Source organism: Oncorhynchus mykiss, chromosome 26 (genome assembly GCF_057628025.1).
Source record: "Oncorhynchus mykiss isolate SJ-2025 chromosome 26, ASM5762802v1, whole genome shotgun sequence".
Taxonomy (NCBI): domain Eukaryota; kingdom Metazoa; phylum Chordata; class Actinopteri; order Salmoniformes; family Salmonidae; genus Oncorhynchus; species Oncorhynchus mykiss.
This window is the reverse complement of record NC_143047.1, coordinates 50097107-50125000: the sequence shown is the minus strand read 5'-3', so window position 1 is coordinate 50125000 and position 27894 is coordinate 50097107. Positions and strand designations below refer to the sequence as shown.

The following is a 27894-nucleotide window of genomic DNA, read 5'->3' as shown; positions in this document are numbered from 1 at the left end:
CTCCACTACCCAGAGAGTTAAAACCATCAGAGGTCTCCCATCATTCTCCACTACCCAGAGAGTTAAAACCATCAGAGGTCTCCCATCATTCTCCACTACCCAGAGAGTTAAAACCATCAGAGGTCTCCCATCATTCTCCACTACCCAGAGAGTTAAAACCATCAGAGGTCTCCCATCATTCTCCACTACCCAGAGAGTTAAACCATCAGAGATCTCCCATCATTCTCCACTACCCAGAGAGTTAAACCATCAGAGGTATCCCATCATTCTCCACTACCCAGAGAGTTAAACCATCAGAGGTCTCCCATCATTCTCCACTACCCAGAGAGTTAAAACCATCAGAGGTCTCCCATCATTCTCCACTACCCAGAGAGTTAAACCATCAGAGGTCTCCCATCATTCTCCACTACCCAGAGAGTTAAACCCATCAGAGATCTCCCATCATTCTCCACTACCCAGAGAGTTAAACCATCAGAGGTCTCCCATCATTCTCCACTACCCAGAGAGTTAAACCCATCAGAGATCTCCCATCATTCTCCACTACCCAGAGAGTTAAACCCATCAGAGATCTCCCATCATTCTCCACTACCCAGAGAGTTAAACCCATCAGAGATCTCCCATCATTCTCCACTACCCAGAGAGTTAAACCATCAGAGGTCTCCCATCATTCTCCACTACCCAGAGAGTTAAACCCATCAGAGATCTCCCATCATTCTCCACTACCCAGAGAGTTAAACCCATCAGAGATCTCCCATCATTCTCCACTACCCAGAGAGTTAAACCCATCAGAGGTCTCCCATCATTCTCCACTACCCAGAGAGTTAAACCATCAGAGATCTCCCATCATTCTCCACTACCCAGAGAGTTGGCAACAGGAACTAATGGGGATCCATAATAAACCCCAGGAAGAGTAACTGCTGCCTTGGCAGGAACTAAAGGGGATCCATAATAAACCCCAGGAAGAGTAGCTGCAGGAGGACCAGTGTTCCTACCTGGGTGTAGTCGACACAGGAGGACCAGTGTTCATACCTGGGTGTTGGCTGGGTGTAGTCGACACAGGAGGACCAGTGTTCATACCTGGGTGTTGCTGACACAGGAGGACCAGTGTTCATACCTGGGTGCTGGCTGGGTGTAGCTGACACAGGAGGACCAGTGTTCATACCTGGGTGCTGGCTGGGTGTAGCTGACACAGGAGGACCAGTGTTCATACCTGGGTGCTGGCTGGGTGTAGTCGACACAGGAGGACCAGTGTTCCTACCTGGGTGTAGCTGACACAGGAGGACCCGTGTTAATACCTGGGTGCTGGCTGGGTGTGGCTGACACAGGAGGACCCGTGTTCATACCTGGGTGCTGGCTGGGTGTAGCTGAGACAGGACGACCAGTGTTCCTACCTGGGTGCTGGCTGGGTGTAGCTGACACAGGACGACCAGTGCTCCTACCTGGGTGCTGGCTGGGTGTAGCTGACACAGGAGGACCCGTGTTCATACCTGGGTGTAGCTGACACAGGACGACCAGTGTTCCTACCTGGGTGTAGCTGACACAGGAGGACCAGTGTTCCTACCTGGGTGTAGTCGACACAGGAGGACCAGTGTTCCTACCTGGGTGTAGTCGACACAGGAGGACCAGTGCTCCTACCTGGGTGCTGGCTGGGTGTAGTCGACACAGGAGGACCAGTGCTCCTACCTGGGTGCTGGCTGGGTGTAGCTGACACAGGAGGACCAGTGTTCATACCTGAGTGCTGGGTGGGTGTAGCTGACACAGGAGGACCAGTGTTCATACCTGGGTGCTGGCTGGGTGTAGCTGACACAGGAGGACCAGTGTTCATACCTGGGTGCTGGCTGGGTGTAGTCGACACAGGAGGACCAGTGTTCCTACCTGGGTGTAGCTGACACAGGAGGACCCGTGTTCATACCTGGGTGCTGGCTGGGTGTAGCTGACACAGGAGGACCCGTGTTCATACCTGGGTGCTGGCTGGGTGTAGCTGACACAGGAGGACCAGTGTTCCTACCTGGGTGCTGGCTGGGTGTAGCTGACACAGGACGACCAGTGTTCATACCTGGGTGCTGGCTGGGTGTAGCTGACACAGGACGACCAGTGTTCCTACCTGGGTGTAGCTGACACAGGACGACCAGTGTTCCTACCTGGGTGTAGCTGACACAGGACGACCAGTGCTCCTACCTGGGTGCTGGCTGGGTGTAGCTGACACAGGACGACCAGTGTTCCTACCTGGGTGTAGCTGACACAGGACGACCAGTGTTCCTACCTGGGTGTAGTCGACACAGGAGGACCAGTGCTCCTACCTGGGTGTAGTCGACACAGGAGGACCAGTGCTCCTACCTGGGTGCTGGCTGGGTGTAGCTGACAGAGGAGGACCAGTGTTCATACCTGGGTGTAGCTGACACAGGAGGACCAGTGTTCCTACCTGGGTGTAGCTGACACAGGAGGACCAGTGTTCCTACCTGGGTGCTGGCTGGGTGTAGCTGACACAGGAGGACCAGTGTTCCTACCTGGGTGTAGTCGACACAGGAGGACCCGTGTTCATACCTGGGTGTAGCTGACACAGGAGGACCAGTGTTCATACCTGGGTGTAGCTGACACAGGAGGACCAGTGTTCATACCTGGGTGCTGGCTGGGTGTAGTCGACACAGGAGGACCCGTGTTCATACCTGGGTGTAGCTGACACAGGAGGACCAGTGTTCATACCTGGGTGCTGGCTGGGTGTAGTCGACACAGGAGGACCCGTGTTCATACCTGGGTGTAGCTGACACAGGAGGACCAGTGTTCATACCTGGGTGCTGGCTGGGTGTAGTCGACACAGGAGGACCCGTGTTCATACCTGGGTGCTGGCTGGGTGTAGCTGACACAGGACGACCAGTGTTCCTACCTGGGTGTAGCTGACACAGGACGACCAGTGTTCCTACCTGGGTGTAGTCGACACAGGAGGACCAGTGTTCATACCTGGGTGTAGATGACACAGGAGGACCAGTGGTCATACCTGGGTGTAGCTGACACAGGAGGACCAGTGTTCCTACCTGGGTGCTGGCTGGGTGTAGCTGACACAGGAGGACCAGTGTTCCTACCTGGGTGTAGTCGACACAGGAGGACCAGTGTTCATACCTGGGTGTAGCTGACACAGGAGGACCAGTGTTCATACCTGGGTGTAGCTGACACAGGAGGACCAGTGTTCCTACCTGGGTGCTGGCTGGGTGTAGCTGACACAGGAGGACCAGTGTTCCTACCTGGGTGCTGGCTGGGTGTAGCTGACACAGGAGGACCAGTGTTCCTACCTGGGTGCTGGCTGGGTGTAGCTGACACAGGAGGACCAGTGTTCCTACCTGGGTGCTGGCTGGGTGCAGTCGACACAGGAGGACCCGTGTTCATACCTGGGTGCTGGCTGGGTGTAGCTGACACAGGAGGACCAGGGTTCCTACCTGGGTGTAGTCGACACAGGAGGACCAGTGTTCATACCTGGGTGCTGGTTGGGTGTAGCTGACACAGGAGGACCAGTGTTCATACCTGGGTGCTGGCTGGGTGTAGCTGACACAGGAGGAGCAGGCTGGGTTGTGTTGACATTCAACTGGTTAGATATCTGAGGCCCAGTCCCAGCCTTGCTCCGAACACCCTCCTCCTTCTCCTCCTCCTCCTCACTCTCTCCTTCAGAAGAAGAGGAAGACTTCTCGTCTGATGAACTGGCGAAGATGGCCTTGAACAGATCCATAGACGGCCTGCTCTCCTTCTCCTCCTCCTCCTCGTCTTTCTGCTCCGTGTCTGGCTGCTCAGATAGTCAGAAACATCATAGATTAACAACATGTGATTTACAAAACGTCTGTCAACCCTCTACGGATTACAGTAGGCCGTCGACCCTCTACGGATTACAGTAGGCCGTCGACCCTCTACGGATTACAGTAGGCCGTCGACCCTCTACGGATTAGAGTAGGCCGTCGACCCTCTACGGATTACAGTAGGCCGTCGACCCTCTACGGATTACAGTAGGCCGTCGACCCTCTACGGATTACAGTAGGCCGTCGACCCTCTACGGATTACAGGAGGCCGTCGACCCTCTACGGATTACAGGAGGCCGTCGACCCTCTACGGATTACAGGAGGCCGTCGACCCTCTACGGATTACAGGAGGCCGTCGACCCTCTACGGATTACAGGAGGCCGTCGACCCTCTACGGATTACAGGAGGCCGTCGACCCTCTACGGATTACAGGAGGCCGTCGACCCTCTACGGATTACAGGAGGCCGTCGACCCTCTACGGATTACAGGAGGCCGTCGACCCTCTACGGATTACAGGAGGCCGTCGACCCTCTACGGATTACAGTAGGCCGCCGACCCTCTACGGATTACAGTAGGCCGCCGACCCTCTACGGATTACAGTAGGCCGCCAACCCTCTACGGATTACAGTAGGCCGCCAACCCTCTACGGATTACAGTAGGCCGCCGACCCTCTACGGATTACAGTAGGCCGCCGACCCTCTACGGATTACAGTAGGCCGCCAACCCTCTACGGATTACAGTAGGCCGCCAACCCTCTACGGATTACAGTAGGCCGCCAACCCTCTACGGATTACAGTAGGCCGCCAACCCTCTACGGATTACAGTAGGCCGCCAACCCTCTACGGATTACAGTAGGCCGCCAACCCTCTACGGATTACAGTAGGCCGCCAACCCTCTACGGATTACAGTAGGCCGCCAACCCTCTACGGATTACAGTAGGCCGCCAACCCTCTACGGATTACAGTAGGCCGCCAACCCTCTACGGATTACAGTAGGCCGCCAACCCTCTACGGATTACAGTAGGCCGCCAACCCTCTACGGATTACAGTAGGCCGCCAACCCTCTACGGATTACAGTAGGCCGCCAACCCTCTACGGATTACAGTAGGCCGCCAACCCTCTACGGATTACAGTAGGCCGCCAACCCTCTACGGATTACAGTAGGCCGCCAACCCTCTACGGATTACAGTAGGCCGCCAACCCTCTACGGATTACAGTAGGCCGTCAACCCTCTACGGATTACAGTAGGCCGTCAACCCTCTACGGATTACAGTAGGCCGTCAACCCTCTACGGATTACAGTCGGCCGTCAACCCTCTACGGATTACAGTCGGCCGTCAACCCTCTACGGATTACAGTCGGCCGTCAACCCTCTACGGATTACAGTAGGCCGCCAACCCTCTACGGATTACAGTAGGCCGCCAACCCTCTACGGATTACAGTAGGCCGTCAACCCTCTACGGATTACAGTAGGCCGTCAACCCTCTACGGATTACAATAGGCCGTCAACCCTCTACGGATTACAGTAGGCCGTCAACCCTCTACGGATTACAGTAGGCCGTCAACCCTCTACGGATTACAGTAGGCCGTCAACCCTCTACGGATTACAGTAGGCCGTCAACCCTCCACGGATTACAGTCGGCCGTCAACCCTCCACGGATTACAGTCGGCCGTCAACCCTCCACGGATTACAGTCGGCCGTCAACCCTCCACGGATTACAGTCGGCCGCCAACCCTCCACGGATTACAGTCGGCCGCCAACCCTCCACGGATTACAGTCGGCCGCCAACCCTCCACGGATTACAGTCGACCGTCAACCCTCCACGGATTACAGTCGACCGTCAACCCTCCACGGATTACAGTAGACCGTCAACCCTCCACGGATTACAGTCGGCCGCCAACCCTCCACGGATTACAGTCGGCCGCCAACCCTCCACGGATTACAGTCGACCGTCAACCCTCCACGGATTACAGTAGACCGTCAACCCTCCACGGATTACAGTCGGCCGCCAACCCTCCACGGATTACAGTCGGCCGCCAACCCTCCACGGATTACAGTCGACCGTCAACCCTCCACGGATTACAGTCGACCGTCAACCCTCCACGGATTACAGTCGACCGCCAACCCTCCACGGATTACAGTAGACCGTCAACCCTCCACGGATTACAGTCGACCGTCAACCCTCCACGGATTACAGTAGACCGTCAAATCTCTTAGGATTACAGTAGACCGTCAAACCTCGTAGGATTACAGTAGACTGTCAAACCAGTAGGATCAGTGGTGTATGTAGTAGGATGGTACCAGCACCTCTACAGTAGGATCAGTGGTGTATGTAGTAGGATGGTACCAGAACCTCTACAGTAGGATCAGTGATGTATGTAGTAGGATGGTACCAGTACCTCTACAGTAGGATCAGTGGTGTATGTAGTAGGATGGTACCAGAACCTCCTACAGCAGGATCAGTGGTGTATGTAGTAGGATGGTACCAGAACCTCTACAGTAGGATCAGTGGTGTATGTAGTGTAGTAGGATGGTACCAGAACCTCTACAGTAGGATCAGTGGTGTATGTAGTAGGATGGTACCAGAACCTCCTACAGCAGGATCAGTGGTGTATGTAGTGTAGTAGGATGGTACCAGAACCTCTACAGTAGGATCAGTGGTGTATGTAGTAGGATGGTACCAGAACCTCTACAGTAGGATCAGTGATGTATGTAGTAGGATGGTACCAGAACCTCTACAGTAGGATCAGTGGTGTATGTAGTGTAGTAGGATGGTACCAGAACCTATACAGTAGGATCAGTGGTGTATGTAGTAGGATGGTACCAGAACCTCCTACAGCAGGATCAGTGGTGTATGTAGTGTAGTAGGATGGTACCAGAACCTATACAGTAGGATCAGTGGTGTATGTAGTAGGATGGTACCAGAACCTCTACAGTAGGATCAGTGGTGTATGTAGTAGGATGGTACCAGAACCTCTACAGTAGGATCAGTGGTGTATGTAGTAGGATGGTACCAGAACCTCTACAGTAGGATCAGTGGTGTATGTAGTAGGATGGTACCAGTACCTCTACAGTAGGATCCGTTGTAGGGCCATCAGTAGTAGAGGCTTCTGGTCCTGACCCAGAGGCTTCAATACGAGCCACACTGAGGAACTCACTGACCGGATCCTTCTCCTCCCTCTCCTTGTCCCCAGCCTGGCCAGACACATCCCACCTGGACCTCTTCCCTGGCTCAGAGGGCTTTACACCTACACAGAGAGGGATGGAGACGCAGGGCCAGGTTTACACACAGAACAAGAGACGTAGGGGTCAGGTTTACACAGAGAAAGAGAGAGAGATACGTAGGGCCAGGTTTACACAGAGAGACGTAGGGCCAGGTTTACACAGAGAGAGAGACACGTAGGGGCCAGGTTTACACAGAGAGAGAGAGACGTAGGGGCTTGGTTTACACAGAGAGAGATGGTGACGTAGGGGCCAGGTTTACACAGAGAGACGTAGGGGCCAGGTTTACACAGAGAGAGAGAGAGAGAGAGACGTAGGGCCAGGTTTACACAGAGAGACGTAGGGGCCAGGTTTACACAGAGACGTAGGGCCAGGTTTACACAGAGAGAGAGAGAGACGTAGGGGCCAGGTTTACACAGAGAGAGAGACGTAGGGCCAGGTTTACACAGAGAGACGTAGGGTCCAGGTTTACACAGAGAGACGTAGGGTCCAGGTTTACACAGAGAGACGTAGGGTCCAGGTTTACACAGAGAGAGAGAAAGACGTAGGGGCAGGTTTACACAGAGAGACGTAGGGGCCAGGTTTACACAGAGAGACGTAGGGCCAGGTTTACACAGAGAGACGTAGGGTCCAGGTTTACACAGAGAGACGTAGGGTCCAGGTTTACACAGAGAGAGAGAGAGACGTAGGGGCAGGTTTACAAAGAGAGACGTAGGGGCCAGGTTTACACAGAGAGACGTAGGGCCACGTTTACACAGAGAGACGTAGGGTCCAGGTTTACACAGAGAGACGTAGGGTCCAGGTTTACACAGAGAGAGAGAGAGACGTAGGGGCAGGTTTACACAGAGAGACGTAGGGGCCAGGTTTACACAGAGAGACGTAGGGCCAGGTTTACACAGAGAGAGAGAGAGAGAGAGAGAGAGAGAGAGACGTAGGGGCCAGGTTTACACAGAGAGATGTAGGGGCCAGGTTTACACAGAGAGACGTAGGGGCCAGGTTTACACAGAGAGACGTAGGGGCCAGGTTTACACAGAGAGACGTAGGGGCCAGGTTTACACAGAGAGACGTAGGGGCCAGGTTTACACAGAGAGAGAGAGACGTAGGGGCCAGGTTTACACAGAGAGAGAGAGAGAGACGTAGGGGCCAGGTTTACACAGAGAGAGAGAGACGTAGGGGCCAGGTTTACACAGAGAGAGAGAGAGACGTAAGGGGCCAGGTTTACACAGAGAGAGACGTAGGGGCCAGGTTTATACAGAGAGAGAGAGACGTAGGGGCCAGGTTTACACAGAGAGAGAGAGAGAGAGAGAGAGACGTAGGGGCCAGGTATACACAGAGAGAGAGAGAGACGTAGGGGCCAGGTTTACACAGAGAGAGAGAGACGTAGGGGCCAGGTTTACACAGAGAGAGAGAGAGACGTAGGGGCCAGGTTTACACAGAGAGAGAGAAAGAGAGACGTAGGGCCAGGTTTACACAGAGAGAGAGACGTAGGGCCAGGTTTACACAGAGAGACGTAGGGTCCAGGTTTACACAGAGAGACGTAGGGTCCAGGTTTACACAGAGAGACGTAGGGTCCAGGTTTACACGGAGAGAGAGAAAGACGTAGGGGCAGGTTTACACAGAGAGACGTAGGGGCCGGTTTACACAGAGAGACGTAGGGGCCAGGTTTACACAGAGAGACGTAGGGCCAGGTTTACACAGAGAGACGTAGGGTCCAGGTTTACACAGAGAGACGTAGGGTCCAGGTTTACACAGAGAGAGAGAGACGTAGGGGCAGGTTTACACAGAGAGACGTAGGGGCCAGGTTTACACAGAGAGACGTAGGGCCACGTTTACACAGAGAGACGTAGGGTCCAGGTTTACACAGAGAGAGAGAGACGTAGGGGCCAGGTTTACACAGAGAGACGTAGGGCCAGGTTTACACAGAGAGAGAGAGAGAGAGAGAGAGACGTAGGGGCCAGGTTTACACAGAGAGACGTAGGGGCCAGGTTTACACAGAGATACGTAGGGGCCAGGTTTACACAGAGAGACGTAGGGGCCAGGTTTACACAGAGAGACGTAGGGGCCAGGTTTACACAGAGAGACGTAGGGGCCAGGTTTACACAGAGAGAGAGAGAGATGTAGGGGCCAGGTTTACACAGAGAGAGAGAGAGACGTAGGGGCCAGGTTTACACAGAGAGAGAGAGACGTAGGGGCCAGGTTTACACAGAGAGAGAGAGAGACGTAAGGGGCCAGGTTTACACAGAGAGAGACGTAGGGGCCAGGTTTATACAGAGAGAGAGAGACGTAGGGGCCAGGTTTACACAGAGAGAGAGAGACGTAGGGGCCAGGTATACACAGAGAGAGAGAGAGACGTAGGGGCCAGGTTTACACAGAGAGAGAGAGAGAAACGTAGGGGCCAGGTTTACACAGAGAGATGTAGGGGCCAGGTTTACACAGAGAGAGACGTAGGGGCCAGGTTTACACAGAGAGACGTAGGGGCCAGGTTTACACAGAGAGAGACGTAGGGGCCAGGTTTACACAGAGAGACGTAGGGGCCAGGTTTACACAGAGAGAGACGTAGGGGCCAGGTTTACACAGAGAGACGATTAAATGAACTGGGTTGATAGAGTCTCTGATATTCTCTCCATAACACTGTAGATTAAATGAACTGGGTTGGTAGAGACTCTGATATTCTCCCCATAACACTGTAGATTAAATGAACTGGGTTGATAGAGACTCTGATATTCTCATAACACTGTAGATTAAATGAACTGGGTTGATAGAGTCTCTGATATTCTCCCCATAACACTGTAGATTAAATGAACTGGGTTGGTAGAGACTCTGATATCCTCATAACACTGTAGATTAAATGAACTGGGTTGATAGAGACTCTGATATTCTCCCCATAACACCCATAACAAGTGGAACTGATTGTTTGTTACCTTGTGGAGCGGGGGAAGCACTAGCTGTTGGACTCTCTGATACAGTCAGGAAGTTAAACACAGAGAACTTGTCTCTCTTCACTTTGGGCATTCCCACAAACCCTGACCTGGAAAGAAAACAACAGTTAGATCTGACAACCCCAGACCTGGATAGACAACAACAACAGTTAGATCTGACAACCCCAGACCTGGATAGACAACAGCAACAATAGTTAGATCTGACAAACCCTGACCTGGAAAGAAAACAACAGCAACAATAGTTAGATCTGACAAACCCTGACCTGGAAAGAAAACAACAGTTAGATCTGACAACCCCAGACCTGGATAGACAACAACAACAGTTAGATCTGACAACCCCAGACCTGGATAGACAACAACAACAGTTATATCTGACAACCCCTGACCTGGATAGACAACAACAACAGTTATATCTGACAACCCCTGACCTGGATAGACAACAACAACAGTTAGATCTGACAAACCCTGACCTGGATAGACAACAACAACAGTTATATCTGACAAACCCTGACCTGGATAGACAACAACAACAGTTATATCTGACAAACCCTGACCTGGATAGACAACAACAACAGTTATATCTGACAAACCCTGACCTGGATAGACAACAACAACAGTTATATCTGACAAACCCTGACCTGGATAGACAACAACAACAGTTAGATCTGACAAACCCTGACCTGGACAGACAACAACAGTTATATCTGACAAACCCTGACCTGGATAGACAACAACAGTTATATCTGACAAACCCTGACCTGGATAGACAACAACAACAGTTATATCTGACAAACCCTGACCTGGACAGACAACAACAGTTAGATCTGACAACCCCAGACCTGGACAGACAACAACAGTTAGATCTGACAACCCTGACCTGGACAGACAACAACAGTTAGAGCCCAATGCAACGACACCAGCAGTAACCATTGAGTTTTAGTATTCATAGTACCATTCATTCCGTGGTGGTCAAGTGTGTGTGTGTGTGTGTGTGTGTGTGTGTGTGTGTGTGTGTGTGTGTGTGTGTGTGTGTGTGTGTGTGTGTGTCGTACCCAGGATAGGGGTCAGGTATGTTGAACCTCTTGCAGAGCAGATTGTCAGGGTGCCATTCAAACGTGTCCCTGGTCAGTTTTCCAAACATCTTCATCTTCACGGCTGCCTGCTTGTCATCCACATCATTCTGAAGACAAACAGGCAGAACAGAGGATCAACCCACTGAGCCTCCCACCCAATCCTGGATGCTCAGCCTGTAACCCAATCCTGGATGCGCAGCCTGTAACCCAATCCTGGATGCTCAGCCGGTAACCCAATCCTGGATGCCCTGCCTGTAACCCAATCCTGGATGCCCTGCCTGTAACCCAATCCTGGATGCCCAGCCTGTAACCCAATCCTGGATGCCCAGCCTGTAACCCAATCCTGGATGCCCAGCCTGTAACCCAATCCTGGATGCTCAGCCTGTAACCCAATCCTGGATGCTCAGGCTGTAACCCAATCCTGGATGCCCAGCCTGTAACCCAATCCTGGATTACCAGCCTGTATTGATTACCCACAATCCTTCAACAGTATGGTGAAGCTGTGGAGAGCTGCCTACCTCCTGATCTCCCCTCAGTATTGATTACTCACAATCCTTCAACATGATGATGACACTGTGGAGAGCTGCCTACCTCCTGATCTCCCCTCAGTATTGATTACCCACAATCCTTCAACATTATGGTGAAGCTGTGGAGAGCTGCCTACCTCCTGATCTCCCCTCAGTATTGATTACCCACAATCCTTCAACAAGCTGCCTACCTCCTGATCTCGTGTCACCTCCACAGTGTCTGCCTCCACACCGTCATCCTGTTTCCCTCTGGTGAAGCGACAGGACAGAGAGGAGCTGCTGGGCTTGTAGAGGAGAGCGGCACGGACAAACTCATCCCTCTCTCTCCCTCTCTCCCACTCTGTCATGGTGGGGTCCAAGCTCAACTCCAGGGCATCTGGACAGAGTTGAGGAGACGGTTTAGATGTGAGGATGAAACCATCATGGGAATCTTAGTGGATAATGTACGTTGGGAGAGGAATGTCCTAAAAGCAGAACATGGGCTGATTCTTGCAGAACATTTTAAAGAGGCTCTCCGTGTCTGTGTTCACAGTGAAGAGTGGTTTTATTGTCTTAATAGACCACGATAACATTACAATACCAGATTGACATTGTCAAGCCCTTTGTCTTTGTTAAAATGGCAGCCAAACCAGTTCTCTGTACCTCTGTCTCTCCCTGTTTGACACGGTCTGTTTTCTAAGAGCCTGTCCATTTCATAGAATAAAAGTCCATTGAAATGGGTTTGACACCATGCAGCCTCCGTACCTCGGTCTCCCTGTTTGAGCTGGTCTATGTAGAGGTCGTATCGGGCCTGTTTATGAGGGGTCTTCTCAAAGGGTTTGAAGGTCTGTCCCGTCTGGGCCTGCGCCGTTGGGCCGCTCCACACACTCAGAGCTTCCTGCTGCTGCTGCTCTGCTTGGGGTGCAAACCTGGATGGATTCAACAGAGACTCGGTGATCTGACGTTACCAAGGAGCAGCAGGATATTGTAGATGAGAGCCATGCAAGACGTATCAGTGCATTGTTTTGTCGTACCTGTGGTATATGGTCTGCTATACCACAGCTGACAGCCAATCAGCATTCAGGGCTCAACCCCACCCAGTTTATAATATAAGACACTGAACACCGGACTACAATACAAGATCTAGAACACTGGACTACAATACAAGATCTAGAACACTGGACTACAATACAAGATCTAGAACACTGGACTACAATACAAGATCTAGAACACTGGACTACAATACAAGATCTAGAACACTGGACTACAATACAAGATCTAGAACACTGGACTACAATACAAGATCTAGAACACTGGACTACAATACAAGATCTAGAACACCGGACTACAATACAAGATCTAGAACACTGGACTACAATACAAGATCTAGAACACCGGACTACAATACAAGATCTAGAACACTGGACTACAATACAAGATCTAGAACACTGGACTACAATACATTACAAGATCTAGAACACTGGACTACAATACAAGATCTAGAACACTGGACTACAATACAAGATCTAGAACACCGGACTACAATACAAGATCTAGAACACCGGACTACAATACAAGATCTAGAACACCGGACGACAATACAAGATCTAGAACACTGGACTACAATACAAGATCTAGAACACTGGACTACAATACATTACAAGATCTAGAAAACTGGACAACATTACAAGATCTAGAACACCGGACTACAATACAAGATCTAGAACACCGGACTACAATTCATTACAAGATCTAGAACACCGGACTACAATTCATTAACAAGATCTAGAACACTGGACGCAATACAAGATCTAGAACACTGGACGACAATACAAGATCTAGAACATCGGACTACAATACAAGATCTAGAACACCGGACGACAATAGAAGATCTAGAACACCGGACTACAATAGAAGATCTAGAACACTGGACTACAATACATTACAAGATCTAGAACACTGGACGACATTACAAGATCTAGAGCACCGGACTACAATACAAGATCTAGAACACCGGACTACAATACAAGATCTAGAACACTGGACTACAATACAAGATCTAGAACACCGGACTACAAATCATTACAAGATCTAGAACACAGGACAACAATTCATTAACAAGATCTAGAACACTGGACGCAATACAAGATCTAGAACACTGGACGACAATACAAGATCTAGAACACTGGACGACAATACAAGATCTAGAACCCCTAGACGACAATACAAGATCTAGAACACTGGACGACAATACAAGATCTAGAACACCGGACTACAAATCATTACAAGATCTAGAACACCGGACAACAATTCATTAACAAGATCTAGAACACTGGACGCAATACAAGATCTAGAACACTGGACGACAATACAAGATCTAGAACACTGGACGACAATACAAGATCTAGAACCCCTAGACGACAATACAAGATCTAGAACACTGGACGACAATACAAGATCTAGAACACTGGACGACAATACAAGATCTAGAACACTGGACGACAATACAAGATCTAGAACATCGGACTACAATACAAGATCTAGAACACTGGACGACAATACAAGATCTAGAACCCCTAGACGACAATACAAGATCTAGAACACTGGACGACAATACAAGATCTAGAACACTGGACGACAATACAAGATCTAGAACATCGGACTACAATACAAGATCTAGAACACTGGACTACAATACAAGATCTAGAACACTGGACGACAATACAAGATCTAGAACATCGGACTACAATACAAGATCTAGAACACCGGACGACAATAAAAAATCTAGAAAACTGGACGACAATACAAGATCTAGAACCCCTAGACGACAATACAAGATCTAGAACACTGGACGACAATACAAGATCTAGAACCCCTAGACGACAATACAAGATCTAGAACACTGGACGACAATACAAGATCTAGAACACTGGACTACAACACAACACATATCCCAGGATAGTTCAGACACGGACAGACAGACAGATATAGGTGTACCTGCTAGACAGGGCCTTCTGGGCGGAGGCTCTGGCTGCTGCAGCCGCTACCCCTGCAGCCACAACGGCTGCTCTGGCCTCCCCAGGGGTGGGCTGTCTGGGGCCTGAGCTGGTATCTGAGGAGGGCCTCCGTAGGCCGGAGAGTCTCTCTCTGTCCTCAACCTTCAGCAGGTCAAACACAGAGCTGGGGCCTGGAGGGAGGAGGACAGGGGAGGAGGACAGGGCAAGGAGGAGGACAGGGCAGGGAGGAGGACAGGGCAGGGAGGAGGACAGGGCAGGGAGGAGGACAGGGCAAACAAATGGTTTTAGAGACAAAAAAAACATCACCATTGATACAGAGGAGATACTCCTAAATATCATTGACTCCAACTTTCAAATCCAGGCACGTCTTAAATGTTCAAATACTGGAGGAGGACAGGGAGGAGACCGGGCAGGGAGGAGACAGGGCAGGGAGGAGACAGGGCAGGGAGGAGACAGGGCAGGGAGGAGACAGGACAGGGAGGAGGACAGGGCAGGGAGGAGGACAGGGCAGGGAGGAGACAGGGCAGGGAGGAGACAGGGCAGGGATGAGACAGGGCAGGGAGGAGACAGGGCAGGGAGGAGACAGGGCAGGGATGAGACAGGGCAGGGAGGAGACAGGGCAGGGAGGAGACAGGGCAGGGAGGAGACAGGGCAGGGAGGAGACAGGGCAGGGAGGAGACAGGGCAGGGAGGAGACAGGGCAGGGAGGAGACAGGGCAGGGAGGAGACAGGGCAGGGAGGAGACAGGGCAGGGAGGAGACTGGGCAGGGAGGAGACAGGGCAGGGAGGAGACAGGGCAGGGAGGAGACAGGGCAGGGAGGAGACAGGGCAGGGAGGAGACAGGACAGGGAGGAGACAGGACAGGGAGGAGACAGGGCAGGGAGGAGACAGGGCAGGGAGGAGACAGGGCAGGGAGGAGACAGGGCAGGGAGGAGACGGGGCAGGGAGGAGACAGGGCAGGGAGGAGACAGGGCAGGGAGGAGACAGGGCAGGGAGGAGACAGGGCAGGGAGGAGACAGGGCAGGGAGGAGACAGGGCAGGGAGGAGACAGGGCAGGGAGGAGACAGGGCAGGGAGGAGACAGGGCAGGGATGAGACAGGGCAGGGAGGAGACAGGGCAGGGAGGAGACAGGGCAGGGAGGAGACAGGGCAGGGAGGAGACAGGGCAGGGAGGAGACTGGGGTGAGTAGTCAGGACTCCCTATATTAAAAGCAGAACAGAGTGGAGACAGGGCAGGGAGGAGACAGGGCAGGGAGGAGACAGGACAGGGAGGAGACAGGGCAGGGAGGAGACAGGGCAGGGAGGAGACAGGGCAGGGAGGAGACAGGGCAGGGAGGAGACAGGGGAGGGAGGAGACGGGCCAGGGAGGAGACGGGCCAGGGAGGAGGACAGGGCAGGGAGGAGGACAGGGCAGGGAGGAGGACAGGGCAGGGAGGAGGACAGGGCAGGGAGGAGGACAGGGCAGGGAGGAGGACAGGGCAGGGAGGAGGACAGGGCAGGGAGGAGGACAGGGCAGGGAGGAGACAGGGCAGGGAGGAGACAGGGCAGGGAGGAGACAGGGCAGGGAGGAGACAGGGCAGGGAGGAGACAGGGCAGGGAGGAGACAGGGCAGGGAGGAGACAGGGCAGGGAGGAGACAGGGCAGGGAGGAGACAGGGCAGGGAGGAGACAGGGCAGGGAGGAGACAGGGCAGGGAGGAGACCGGGGTGAGTAGTCAGGACTAAAACATTCTTGTTGTGTCAACAGGTTTCAGAAGAATACAGAGAACAGTCTGCACCTTGCAGTGTAGCCTCCCCCAGGAGCTCCCTCCTCTGGGCAGAGTCCAGCTGGTGACGACCCCCCTTAGAGGGCTCTTCCTGGGCCATGTGTCCTCGAGACGTCTGCAGGGCCTGGGCTACCATGGGGCTGACGCTGGACAGGTCCACCACTGGACGGAAGTAGTGGACCGGCCTAAAGTCTCTGGGCAGGTTGGGAGGAGGGAAGATCTGAGGAGAGAGAGGGGGAGAGAGAGAGGTAGAGAGAGAGGGGGAGAGAGAGAGGTAGAGAGAGAGGTAGAGAGAGAGAGAGTGAGAGAGTGAGAGAGAGAGGTAGAGAGAGAGGGAGAGGGAGAGAGGTGGAGAGAGAGAGAGAGGAGAGAGAGAAAGAGAGGTAGAGAGAGAGGGAGGGAGAGAGAGGGAGGGAGAGAGAGGGAGGGAGAGAGGGAGAGAGAGGGAGGGAGAGAGGTAGAGAGAGAGAGGGAGGGAGAGAGAGAGGTAGAGAGGTAGAGAGAGAGACAGAGAGAGAGGGAGAGAGAGGTAGAGAGAGAGGGAGAGAGGTGGAGAGAGAGAGAGAGAGGAGAGAGAAAGAGAGAGAGAGGTAGAGGGAGAGAGAGGGAGAGAGAGCGAGAGAAAGAGGCCAGGGGATGGAGGTGATATAATACGGAGGTAATTGAAGAGAGATTTATTTAGAAACTAGGTTAAGAGAGCACCTACTGTTTTGGTCTCCAGCTTATCGGAGGCCAGGGTGAATCCTTCTAGGATTTTACCCAGATAAGCAGCGTCTTTACTGTGGTCTGAAGACGAAGAGAAAACAGCATTAGAGAACAATATGCAGTGATCCTCATTGATGTGATCGACATTATGTTCATGGACAGGACTATGACACTGAACGAAGAGGCACAGAGAGAGACAGAGAGAGTCCTGACACATAAACCCTAAACAAGTGTATGAACCATAACTTTCCATAGTGCAGGACAAACACAACTGGTAGGGCCTGTTCCCCAGAGATTCAGGGCAAACATAACTGGTAGGGCCTGTTCCCCAGAGATTCAGGACAAACAACCGTCAGGGCCTGTTCCCCAGGGATTCAGGACAACTGGTAGGGCCTGTTCCCCAGGGATTCAGGACAAACACAACTGGTAGGGCCGGTTCCCCAGAGATTCAGGACAAACACAACTGGTAGGGCCTGTTCCCCAGAGATTCAGGACAAACACAACTGGTAGGGCCTGTTCACCAGAGATTCAGGACAAACACAACTGGTAGGGCCGGTTCCCCAGAGATTCAGGACAAACACAACTGGTAGGGCCTGTTCCCCAGAGATTCAGGACAAACACAACTGGTAGGGCCTGTTCCCCAGAGATTCAGGACAAACACAACTGGTAGGGCCTGTTCCCCAGAGATTCAGGACAAACACAACTGGCAGGGCCTGTTCCCCAGAGATTCAGGACAACGGGTAGGGCCTGTTCCCCAGAGATTAAGGACAAACACAACTGGTAGGGCCTGTTCCCCAGAGATTCAGAACAAACAACTGGCAGGGACTGTTACCCAGAGATTCAGGACAAACACAACTGGTAGGGCCTGTTCCCCAGAGATTCAGGACAAACACAACTGGTAGGGCTTGTTCCCCAGAGATTCAGGACAAACAACTGGCAGGGACTGTTCCCCAGAGAATCAGGACAAACACAACTGGTACGGCCTGTTCCCCAGAGATTCAGGACCAACAACTGGTAGGGCCTGTTCCCCAGAGATTCAGGACAAACACAACTGGTAGGGCCTGTTCCCCAGAGATTCAGGACAACTGGTAGGGCCTGTTCCCCAGAGATTCAGGACAAACAACTGGTAGGGCCTGTTCCCCAGAGATTAAGGACAAACACAACTGGTAGGGCCTGTTCCCCAGAGATTCAGGACAAACAACTGGCAGGGACTGTTACCCAGAGATTCAGGACAAACACAACTGGTAGGGCCTGTTCCCCAGAGATTCAGGACAAACAACTGGCAGGGACTGTTCCCCAGAGAATCAGGACAAACACAACTGGTACGGCCTGTTCCCCAGAGATTCAGGACCAACAACTGGTACGGCCTGTTCCCCAGAGATTCAGGACAACTGGTAGGGCCTGTTCCCCAGAGATTCAGGACAACTGGTAGGGCCTGTTCCCCAGAGATTCAGGACAAACACAACTGGTAGGGCCTGTTCCCCAGAGATTCAGGACAACTGGCAGGGCCTGTTCTCCGGAGATTCAGGACAAACACAACTGGTAGGGCCGGTTCCCCAGAGATTCAGGACAAACACAACTGGTAGGGCCTGTTCCCCAGAGATTCAGGACAAACACAACTGGTAGGGCCTGTTCCCCAGAGATTCAGGACAAACACAACTGGTAGGGCCTGTTCCCCAGAGATTCAGGACAAACACAACTGGCAGGGCCTGTTCCCCAGAGATTCAGGACAACGGGTAGGGCCTGTTCCCCAGAGATTAAGGACAAACACAACTGGTAGGGCCTGTTCCCCAGAGATTCAGAACAAACAACTGGCAGGGACTGTTACCCAGAGATTCAGGACAAACACAACTGGTAGGGCCTGTTCCCCAGAGATTCAGGACAAACACAACTGGTAGGGCTTGTTCCCCAGAGATTCAGGACAAACAACTGGCAGGGACTGTTCCCCAGAGAATCAGGACAAACACAACTGGTACGGCCTGTTCCCCAGAGATTCAGGACAACTGGTAGGGCCTGTTCCCCAGAGATTCAGGACAACTGGTAGGGCCTGTTCCCCAGAGATTCAGGACAAACACAACTGGTAGGGCCTGTTCCCCAGAGATTCAGGACAACTGGCAGGGCCTGTTCTCTGGAGATTCAGGACAAACACAACTGGTAGGGCCTGTTCCCCAGAGATTCAGGACAAACAACTGGTAGGGCCTGTTCCCCAGAGATTCAGGACAAACACAACTGGTAGGGCCTGTTCCCCAGAGATTCAGGACAACTGGTAGGGCCTGTTCCCCAGAGATTCAGGACAAACAACTGGTAGGGCCTGTTCCCCAGAGATTAAGGACAAACACAACTGGTAGGGCCTGTTCCCCAGAGATTCAGGACAAACAACTGGCAGGGACTGTTACCCAGAGATTCAGGACAAACACAACTGGTAGGGCCTGTTCCCCAGAGATTCAGGACAAACAACTGGCAGGGACTGTTCCCCAGAGAATCAGGACAAACACAACTGGTACGGCCTGTTCCCCAGAGATTCAGGACCAACAACTGGTACGGCCTGTTCCCCAGAGATTCAGGACAACTGGTAGGGCCTGTTCCCCAGAGATTCAGGACAACTGGTAGGGCCTGTTCCCCAGAGATTCAGGACAAACACAACTGGTAGGGCCTGTTCCCCAGAGATTCAGGACAACTGGCAGGGCCTGTTCTCCGGAGATTCAGGACAAACACAACTGGTAGGGCCTGTTCCCCAGAGATTCAGGACAAACAACTGGTAGGGCCTGTTCCCCAGAGATTCAGGACAAACACAACTGGTAGGGCCTGTTCCCCAGAGATTCAGGACAACTGGTAGGGCCTGTTCCCCAGAGATTCAGGACAAACAACTGGTAGGGCCTGTTCCCTAGAGATTCAGGACAAACACAACTGGTACGGCCTGTTCCCCAGAGATTCAGGACAACTGGTAGGGCCTGTTCCCCAGAGATTCAGGACAAACAACTGGTAGGGCCTGTTCCCTAGAGATTCAGGACAAACACAACTGGTACGGCCTGTTCCCCAGAGATTCAGGACAAACACAACTGGTACGGCCTGTTCCCCAGAGATTCAGGACAAACACAACTGGTAGGGCCTGTTCCCCAGGGATTCTATATTTTTAGTTCAGGACTAGGCTTAATCTGTGTCTGGGAAACTGTCCCAGAGTCTTCCATCTCCTGTCATCTCAGTGGACCTCACCTTTCTTCGTCCTGTTGTACTGCTGGGGGGCGGTCCATCCGTACAGTCCGTCGCCAGGCTCCTCCCCTCCCAGCACCGTGTCGTAGTTAGACATGATGTCTCTGTGGTAGATGTCCTCGTCATCGTCCTCCATCGCACCCACACCAAACCCCTGGGGGGGGGGGGGGGTCAAAGGGTCAAGGGTCAAGAACAGGCTTCCCACAAGTATCCCAGAGTACCTGACTAGTAACAACCAAACAATACAGAGAGATGACAACAGTCAGACAGTGTTGTCCCTACTATTAGAGCTGACACAACAGTCAGACAGTGTTGTCCCTACTATTAGAGCTGACACAACAGTCAGACAGTGTTGTCCCTACTATTAGAGCTGACAGTCAGACAGTGTTTTCCCTACTATTAGAGCTGACAACAGTCAGACAGTGTTTTCCCTACTATTAGAGCTGACAACAGTCAGACAGTGTTTTCCCTACTATTAGAGCTGACACAACAGTCAGACAGTGTTGCCCCTACTATTAGAGCTGACACAACAGTCAGACAGTGTTTCCCCTTCTATTAGAGCTGACACAACAGTCAGTGTTTTCCCTTCTATTAGAGCTGACACAACAGTCAGACAGTGTTGCCCCTACTATTAGAGCTGACACAACAGTCAGACAGTGTTTCCCCTACTATTAGAGCTGACACAACAGTCAGACAGTGTTTTCCCTTCTATTAGAGCTGACACAACAGTCAGACAGTGTTTCCCCTACTATTAGAGCTGACACAACAGTCAGACAGTGTTGTCCCTACTATTAGAGCTGACAACAGTCAGACAGTGTTGTCCCTACTATTAGAGCTGACAACAGTCAGACAGTGTTGTCCCTACTATTAGAGCTGACAACAGTCAGACAGTGTTGTCCCTACTATTAGAGCTGACACAACAGTCAGACAGTGTTGTCCCTACGATTAGAGCTGACACAACAGTCAGACAGTGTTGTCCCTACTATTAGAGCTGACACAACAGTCAGACAGTGTTTCCCCTACTATTAGAGCTGACACAACAGTCAGACAGTGTTATCCCTACTATTAGAGCTGACACAACAGTCAGACAGTGTTGTCCCTACTATTAGAGCTGACACAACAGTCAGACAGTGTTTTCTCTACTATTAGAGCTGACAACAGTCAGACAGTGTTTCCCCTACTATTAGAGCTGACAACAGTCAGACAGTGTTTCCCCTACTATTAGAGCTGACAACAGTCAGACAGTGTTGTCCCTACTATTAGAGCTGACAACAGTCAGACAGTGTTGTCCCTACTATTAGAGCTGACACAACAGTCAGACAGTGTTGTCCCTACTATTAGAGCTGACACAACAGTCAGACAGTGTTGTCCCTACTATTAGAGCTGACACAACAGTCAGACAGTGTTGTCCCTACTATTAGAGCTGACACAACAGTCAGACAGTGTTGTCCCTACTATTAGAGCTGACACAACAGTCAGACAGTGTTTCCCCTACTATTAGAGCTGACACAACAGTCAGACAGTGTTGTCCCTACTATTAGAGCTGACACAACAGTCAGACAGTGTTGTCCCTACTATTAGAGCTGACACAACAGTCAGACAGTGTTGTCCCTACTATTAGAGCTGACACAACAGTCAGACAGTGTTTCCCCTACTATTAGAGCTGACAACAGTCAGACAGTGTTGTCCCTACTATTAGAGCTGACAACAGTCAGACAGTGTTTCCCCTACTATTAGAGCTGACACAACAGTCAGACAGTGTTGTCCCTACTATTAGAGCTGACACAACAGTCAGACAGTGTTGTCCCTACTATTAGAGCTGACACAACAGTCAGACAGTGTTGTCCCTACTATTAGAGCTGACACAACAGTCAGACAGTGTTTCCCCTACTATTAGAGCTGACACAACAGTCAGACAGTGTTTTCTCTACTATTAGAGCTGACACAACAGTCAGACAGTGTTTCCCCTACTATAACAAACAGGGTACACGTCACGAACCTGACCAACTGAACAAAACAACGAGAGACACACGTATCCATACAAACCTGTCCTGCCACTCCTCCTCTGCGTCTGTGTCCCTTCCTGTCCTCTCCAAACAGGCTGTTGGTCCTGTCTGAGTCCATGGTGAACAGGTTGATGTGTCCCGCGCCCGGACCCCCCCTCAGGGCCGCCAGGGGGTTCAGACCCCGGTAGCCCAGGCCGTGCAGGTCCACTTTAGGGGTGAAGTCTATAGGAGTCACGTCTTTGGGAGCGAAGGTCACGTTCTCAGGGAGGAACTCTCCGTCCTCCTCATCCTGTGGTTTAACAGTAAGGGGATGAATCAATCAAATCACATGGTCTTTGCCGTGGTGGGAGGAGTCAACGTCAAGTCGCCTATTTTAGGGGACTTTTAGTTATAGTTTCAATTGTTTTATCAAGGTAATTCGTTTTTGTGATTGTTCTGTCTGTCTGACAGCGCCGCTTCCCTGCCTCGGGTGACTAGGGGGTATCGGGTTACATATCCACAGCCATTGGAGGCTCGGGAGTCCCGCCTTAACCGCTCCTTCGCTGATCGGACTGTCCGTCGGGTGACTATGGGGTATCGGGTTACATATCCACAGCCATTGGAGGCTCGGGAGTCCCGCCTTAACCGCTCCTTCGCTGATCGGACTGTCCGTCATTTTGTGTCGGAACGGTACATCACAGGTACACAAACTGCATGTTGATGCTAAGCTGAGAGTCTACTGCAGTGACAGGAAGTAGTCCCACTGTTCTACAACAAACTACATATCGCTGCTAAGCTGAGAGTCTACTGCAGGGACAGGAAGTAGTTCCACTGTTCTACAACAAACTGCATATCGCTGCTAAGCTGAGAGTCTACTGCAGGGACAGGAAGTAGTTCTACAACAAACTACATATCGCTGCTAAGCTGAGAGTCTACTGCAGGGACAGGAAGTAGTTCTACAACAAACTACATATCGCTGCTAAGCTGAGAGTCTACTGCAGGGACAGGAAGTAGTTCTACAACAAACTACATATCGCTGCTAAGCTGAGAGTCTACTGCAGGGACAGGAAGTAGTTCCACTGTTCTACAACAAACTGCATATCGCTGCTAAGCTGAGAGTCTACTGCAGTGACAGGAAGTAGTTCCACTGTTCTACAACAAACTACATATCGCTGCTAAGCTGAGAGTCTACTGCAGGGACAGGAAGTAGTTCCACTGTTCTACAACAAACTACATATCGCTGCTAAGCTGAGAGTCTACTGCAGGGACAGGAAGTAGTTCTACAACAAACGACATATTGCTGCTAAGCTGAGAGTCTACTGCAGTGACAGGAAGTAGTTCTACAACAAACTACATATCGCTGCTAAGCTGAGAGTCTACTGCAGTGACAGGAAGTAGTTCTACAACAAACTACATATCGCTGCTAAGCTGAGAGTCAACTGCAGGGACAGGAAGTAGTTCTACAACAAACTACATATCGCTGCTAAGCTGAGAGTCTACTGCAGTGACAGGAAGTAGTTCTACAACAAACTACATATCGCTGCTAAGCTGAGAGTCTACTGCAGTGACAGGAAGTAGTTCTACAACAAACTACATATCGCTGCTAAGCTGAGAGTCTACTGCAGGGACAGGAAGTAGTTCCACTGTTCTACAACAAACTACATATCGCTGCTAAGCTGAGAGTCTACTGCAGTGACAGGAAGTAGTTCCACTGTTCTACAACAAACTACATATCGCTGCTAAGCTGAGAGTCTACTGCAGCGACAGGAAGTAGTTCCACAACAAACTACATATCGCTGCTAAGCTGAGAGTCTACTGCAGTGACAGGAAGTAGTTCTACAACAAACTACATATCGCTGCTAAGCAGAGAGTCTACTGCAGTGACAGGAAGTAGATCTACAACAAACTGCATATCGCTGCTAAGCTGAGAGTCTACTGCAGGGACAGGAAGTAGATCTACAACAAACTACATATCGCTGCTAAGCTGAGAGTCTACTGCAGGGACAGGAAGTAGTCCCACTGTTCTACAACAAACTACATATCGCTGCTAAGCTGAGAGTCTACTGCAGCGACAGGAAGTAGTTCCACAACAAACTACATATCGCTGCTAAGCTGAGAGTCTACTGCAGGGACAGGAAGTAGTTCCACTGTTCTACAACAAACTACATATCGCTGCTAAGCTGAGAGTCTACTGCAGGGACAGGAAGTAGTTCTACAACAAACTACATATCGCTGCTAAGCTGAGAGTCTACTGCAGGGACAGGAAGTAGTTCTACAACAAACTACATATCGCTGCTAAGCTGAGAGTCTACTGCAGGGACAGGAAGTAGTTCTACAACAAACTACATGTCGCTGCTAAGCTGAGAGTCTACTGCAGGGACAGGAAGTAGTTCCACTGTTCTACAACAAACTGCATATCGCTGCTAAGCTGAGAGTCTACTGCAGGGACAGGAAGTAGTTCCACTGTTCTACAACAAACTACATATCGCTGCTAAGCTGAGAGTCTACTGCAGTGACAGGAAGTAGTTCTACAACAAACTACATATCGCAGCTAAGCAGAGAGTCTACTGCAGGGACAGGAAGTAGTTCCACTGTTCAACAACAAACTACATATCGCTGCTAAGCTGAGAGTCTACTGCAGGGACAGGAAGTAGTTCCACTGTTCTACAACAAACTGCATATCGCTGCTAAGCTGAGAGTCTACTGCAGTGACAGGAAGTAGTTCCACTGTTCAACAACAAACTACATATCGCTGCTAAGCTGAGAGTCTACTGCAGGGACAGGAAGTAGTTCTACAACAAACTACATATCGCTGCTAAGCTGAGAGTCTACTGCAGGGACAGGAAGTAGTTCTACAACAAACTGCATATCGCTGCTAAGCTGAGAGTCTACTGCAGGGACAGGAAGTAGTTCCACTGTTCTACAACAAACTGCATATCGCTGCTAAGCTGAGAGTCTACTGCAGTGACAGGAAGTAGTTCCACTGTTCTACAACAAACTGCATATCGCTGCTAAGCTGAGAGTCTACTGCAGGGACAGGAAGTAGTTCCACTGTTCTACAACAAACTGCATATCGCTGCTAAGCTGAGAGTCTACTGCAGGGACAGGAAGTAGTTCCACTGTTCTACAACAAACTACATATCGCTGCTAAGCTGAGAGTCTACTGCAGGGACAGGAAGTAGTTCCACTGTTCTACAACAAACTACATATCGCTGCTAAGCTGAGAGTCTACTGCAGGGACAGGAAGTAGTTCCACTGTTCTACAACAAACTGCATATCGCTGCTAAGCTGAGAGTCTACTGCAGTGACAGGAAGTAGTTCCACTGTTCTACAACAAACTGCATATCGCTGCTAAGCTGAGAGTCTACTGCAGGGACAGGAAGTAGTTCTACAACAAACTGCATATCGCTGCTAAGCTGAGAGTCTACTGCAGTGACAGGAAGTAGTTCCACTGTTCTACAACAAACTGCATATCGCTGCTAAGCTGAGAGTCTACTGCAGTGACAGGAAGTAGTTCCACTGTTCTACAACAAACTGCATATCGCTGCTAAGCTGAGAGTCTACTGCAGGGACAGGAAGTAGTTCCACAACAAACTACATATCGCTGCTAAGCTGAGAGTCTACTGCAGGGACAGGAAGTAGTTCTACAACAAACTACATGTCGCTGCTAAGCTGAGAGTCTACTGCAGGGACAGGAAGTAGTTCTACAACAAACTACATGTCGCTGCTAAGCTGAGAGTCTACTGCAGTGACAGGAAGTAGTTCCACTGTTCAACAACAAACTACATATCGCTGCTAAGCTGAGAGTCTACTGCAGGGACAGGAAGTTCTACAACAAACTACATATCGCTGCTAAGCTGAGAGTCTACTGCAGGGACAGGAAGTAGTTCCACTGTTCTACAACAAACTACATATCGCTGCTAAGCTGAGAGTCTACTGCAGGGACAGGAAGTAGTTCCACTGTTCTACAACAAACTGCATATCGCTGCTAAGCTGAGAGTCTACTGCAGGGACAGGAAGTAGTTCTACAACAAACTACATATCGCTGCTAAGCTGAGAGTCTACTGCAGTGACAGGAAGTAGTTCCACTGTTCTACAACAAACTGCATATCGCTGCTAAGCTGAGAGTCTACTGCAGGGACAGGAAGTAGTTCCACTGTTCTACAACAAACTACATATCGCTGCTAAGCTGAGAGTCTACTGCAGGGACAGGAAGTAGTTCTACAACAAACTACATATCGCTGCTAAGCTGAGAGTCTACTGCAGTGACAGGAAGTAGTTCCACTGTTCTACAACAAACTGCATATCGCTGCTAAGCTGAGAGTCTACTGCAGTGACAGGAAGTAGTTCCACTGTTCTACAACAAACTGCATATCGCTGCTAAGCTGAGAGTCTACTGCAGGGACAGGAAGTAGTTCCACTGTTCTACAACAAACTGCATATCGCTGCTAAGCTGAGAGTCTACTGCAGGGACAGGAAGTAGTTCCACTGTTCTACAACAAACTACATATCGCTGCTAAGCTGAGAGTCTACTGCAGGGACAGGAAGTAGTTCCACTGTTCAACAACAAACTACATATCGCTGCTAAGCTGAGAGTCTACTGCAGGGACAGGAAGTAGTTCCACTGTTCAACAACAAACTACATATCGCTGCTAAGCTGAGAGTCTACTGCAGGGACAGGAAGTAGTTCCACTGTTCTACAACAAACTACATATCGCTGCTAAGCTGAGAGTCTACTGCAGGGACAGGAAGTAGTTCCACTGTTCTACAACAAACTACATATCGCTGCTAAGCTGAGAGTCTACTGCAGGGACAGGAAGTAGTTCCACTGTTCAACAACAAACTACATATCGCTGCTAAGCTGAGAGTCTACTGCAGGGACAGGAAGTAGTTCTACAACAAACTACATATCACTGCTAAGCTGAGAGTCTACTGCAGGGACAGGAAGTAGTTCCACTGTTCAACAACAAACTACATATCGCTGCTAAGCTGAGAGTCTACTGCAGGGACAGGAAGTAGTTCCACTGTTCTACAACAAACTGCATATCGCTGCTAAGCTGAGAGTCTACTGCAGTGACAGGAAGTAGTTCCACTGTTCTAGAAAACTGCATATCGCTGCAAAGCTGAGAGTCTACTGCAGGGACAGGAAGTAGTTCCACTGTTCTACAACAAACTGCATATCGCTGCTAAGCTGAGAGTCTACTGCAGGGACAGGAAGTAGTTCCACTGTTCTACAACAAACTACATATCGCTGCTAAGCTGAGAGTCTACTGCAGGGACAGGAAGTAGTTCCACTGTTCTACAACAAACTGCATATCGCTGCTAAGCTGAGAGTCTACTGCAGTGACAGGAAGTAGTTCCACTGTTCTACAACAAACTGCATATCGCTGCTAAGCTGAGAGTCTACTGCAGGGACAGGAAGTAGTTCCACTGTTCTACAACAAACTGCATATCGCTGCTAAGCTGAGAGTCTACTGCAGGGACAGGAAGTAGTTCCACTGTTCTACAACAAACTACATATCGCTGCTAAGCTGAGAGTCTACTGCAGGGACAGGAAGTAGTCCCACTGTTCTACAACAAACTGCATATCGCTGCTAAGCTGAGAGTCTACTGCAGGGACAGGAAGTAGTTCCACTGTTCTACAACAAACTACATATTGCTGCTAAGCTGAGAGTCTACTGCAGGGACAGGAAG

General features: G+C 50.8%; 1 protein-coding gene across 4 annotated transcripts in view; it reads right to left on the bottom strand.

Moving 5' to 3' along the window:
* gpatch1 (G-patch domain containing 1) overlaps positions 1 to 27894 on the bottom strand; it is a 102553-nt gene that overhangs the window by 12551 nt on the left and 62108 nt on the right. For all 4 annotated transcript variants that reach the window (XM_090223373.1, XM_090223374.1, XM_090223375.1 and 1 more), the window contains exons 7-17: positions 22262 to 22510; positions 20219 to 20369; positions 17007 to 17086; positions 16313 to 16520; positions 14519 to 14708; positions 12287 to 12450; positions 11734 to 11918; positions 10995 to 11122; positions 9925 to 10031; positions 6848 to 7029; positions 3517 to 3772 (exon numbers count right to left, since the gene is read on the bottom strand). In XM_090223373.1, the coding sequence (XP_090079499.1) occupies positions 3517 to 3772; positions 6848 to 7029; positions 9925 to 10031; positions 10995 to 11122; positions 11734 to 11918; positions 12287 to 12450; positions 14519 to 14708; positions 16313 to 16520; positions 17007 to 17086; positions 20219 to 20369; positions 22262 to 22510 (1900 nt within the window). The remainder of the gene's footprint in view (positions 1 to 3516; positions 3773 to 6847; positions 7030 to 9924; positions 10032 to 10994; positions 11123 to 11733; positions 11919 to 12286; positions 12451 to 14518; positions 14709 to 16312; positions 16521 to 17006; positions 17087 to 20218; positions 20370 to 22261; positions 22511 to 27894) is intronic.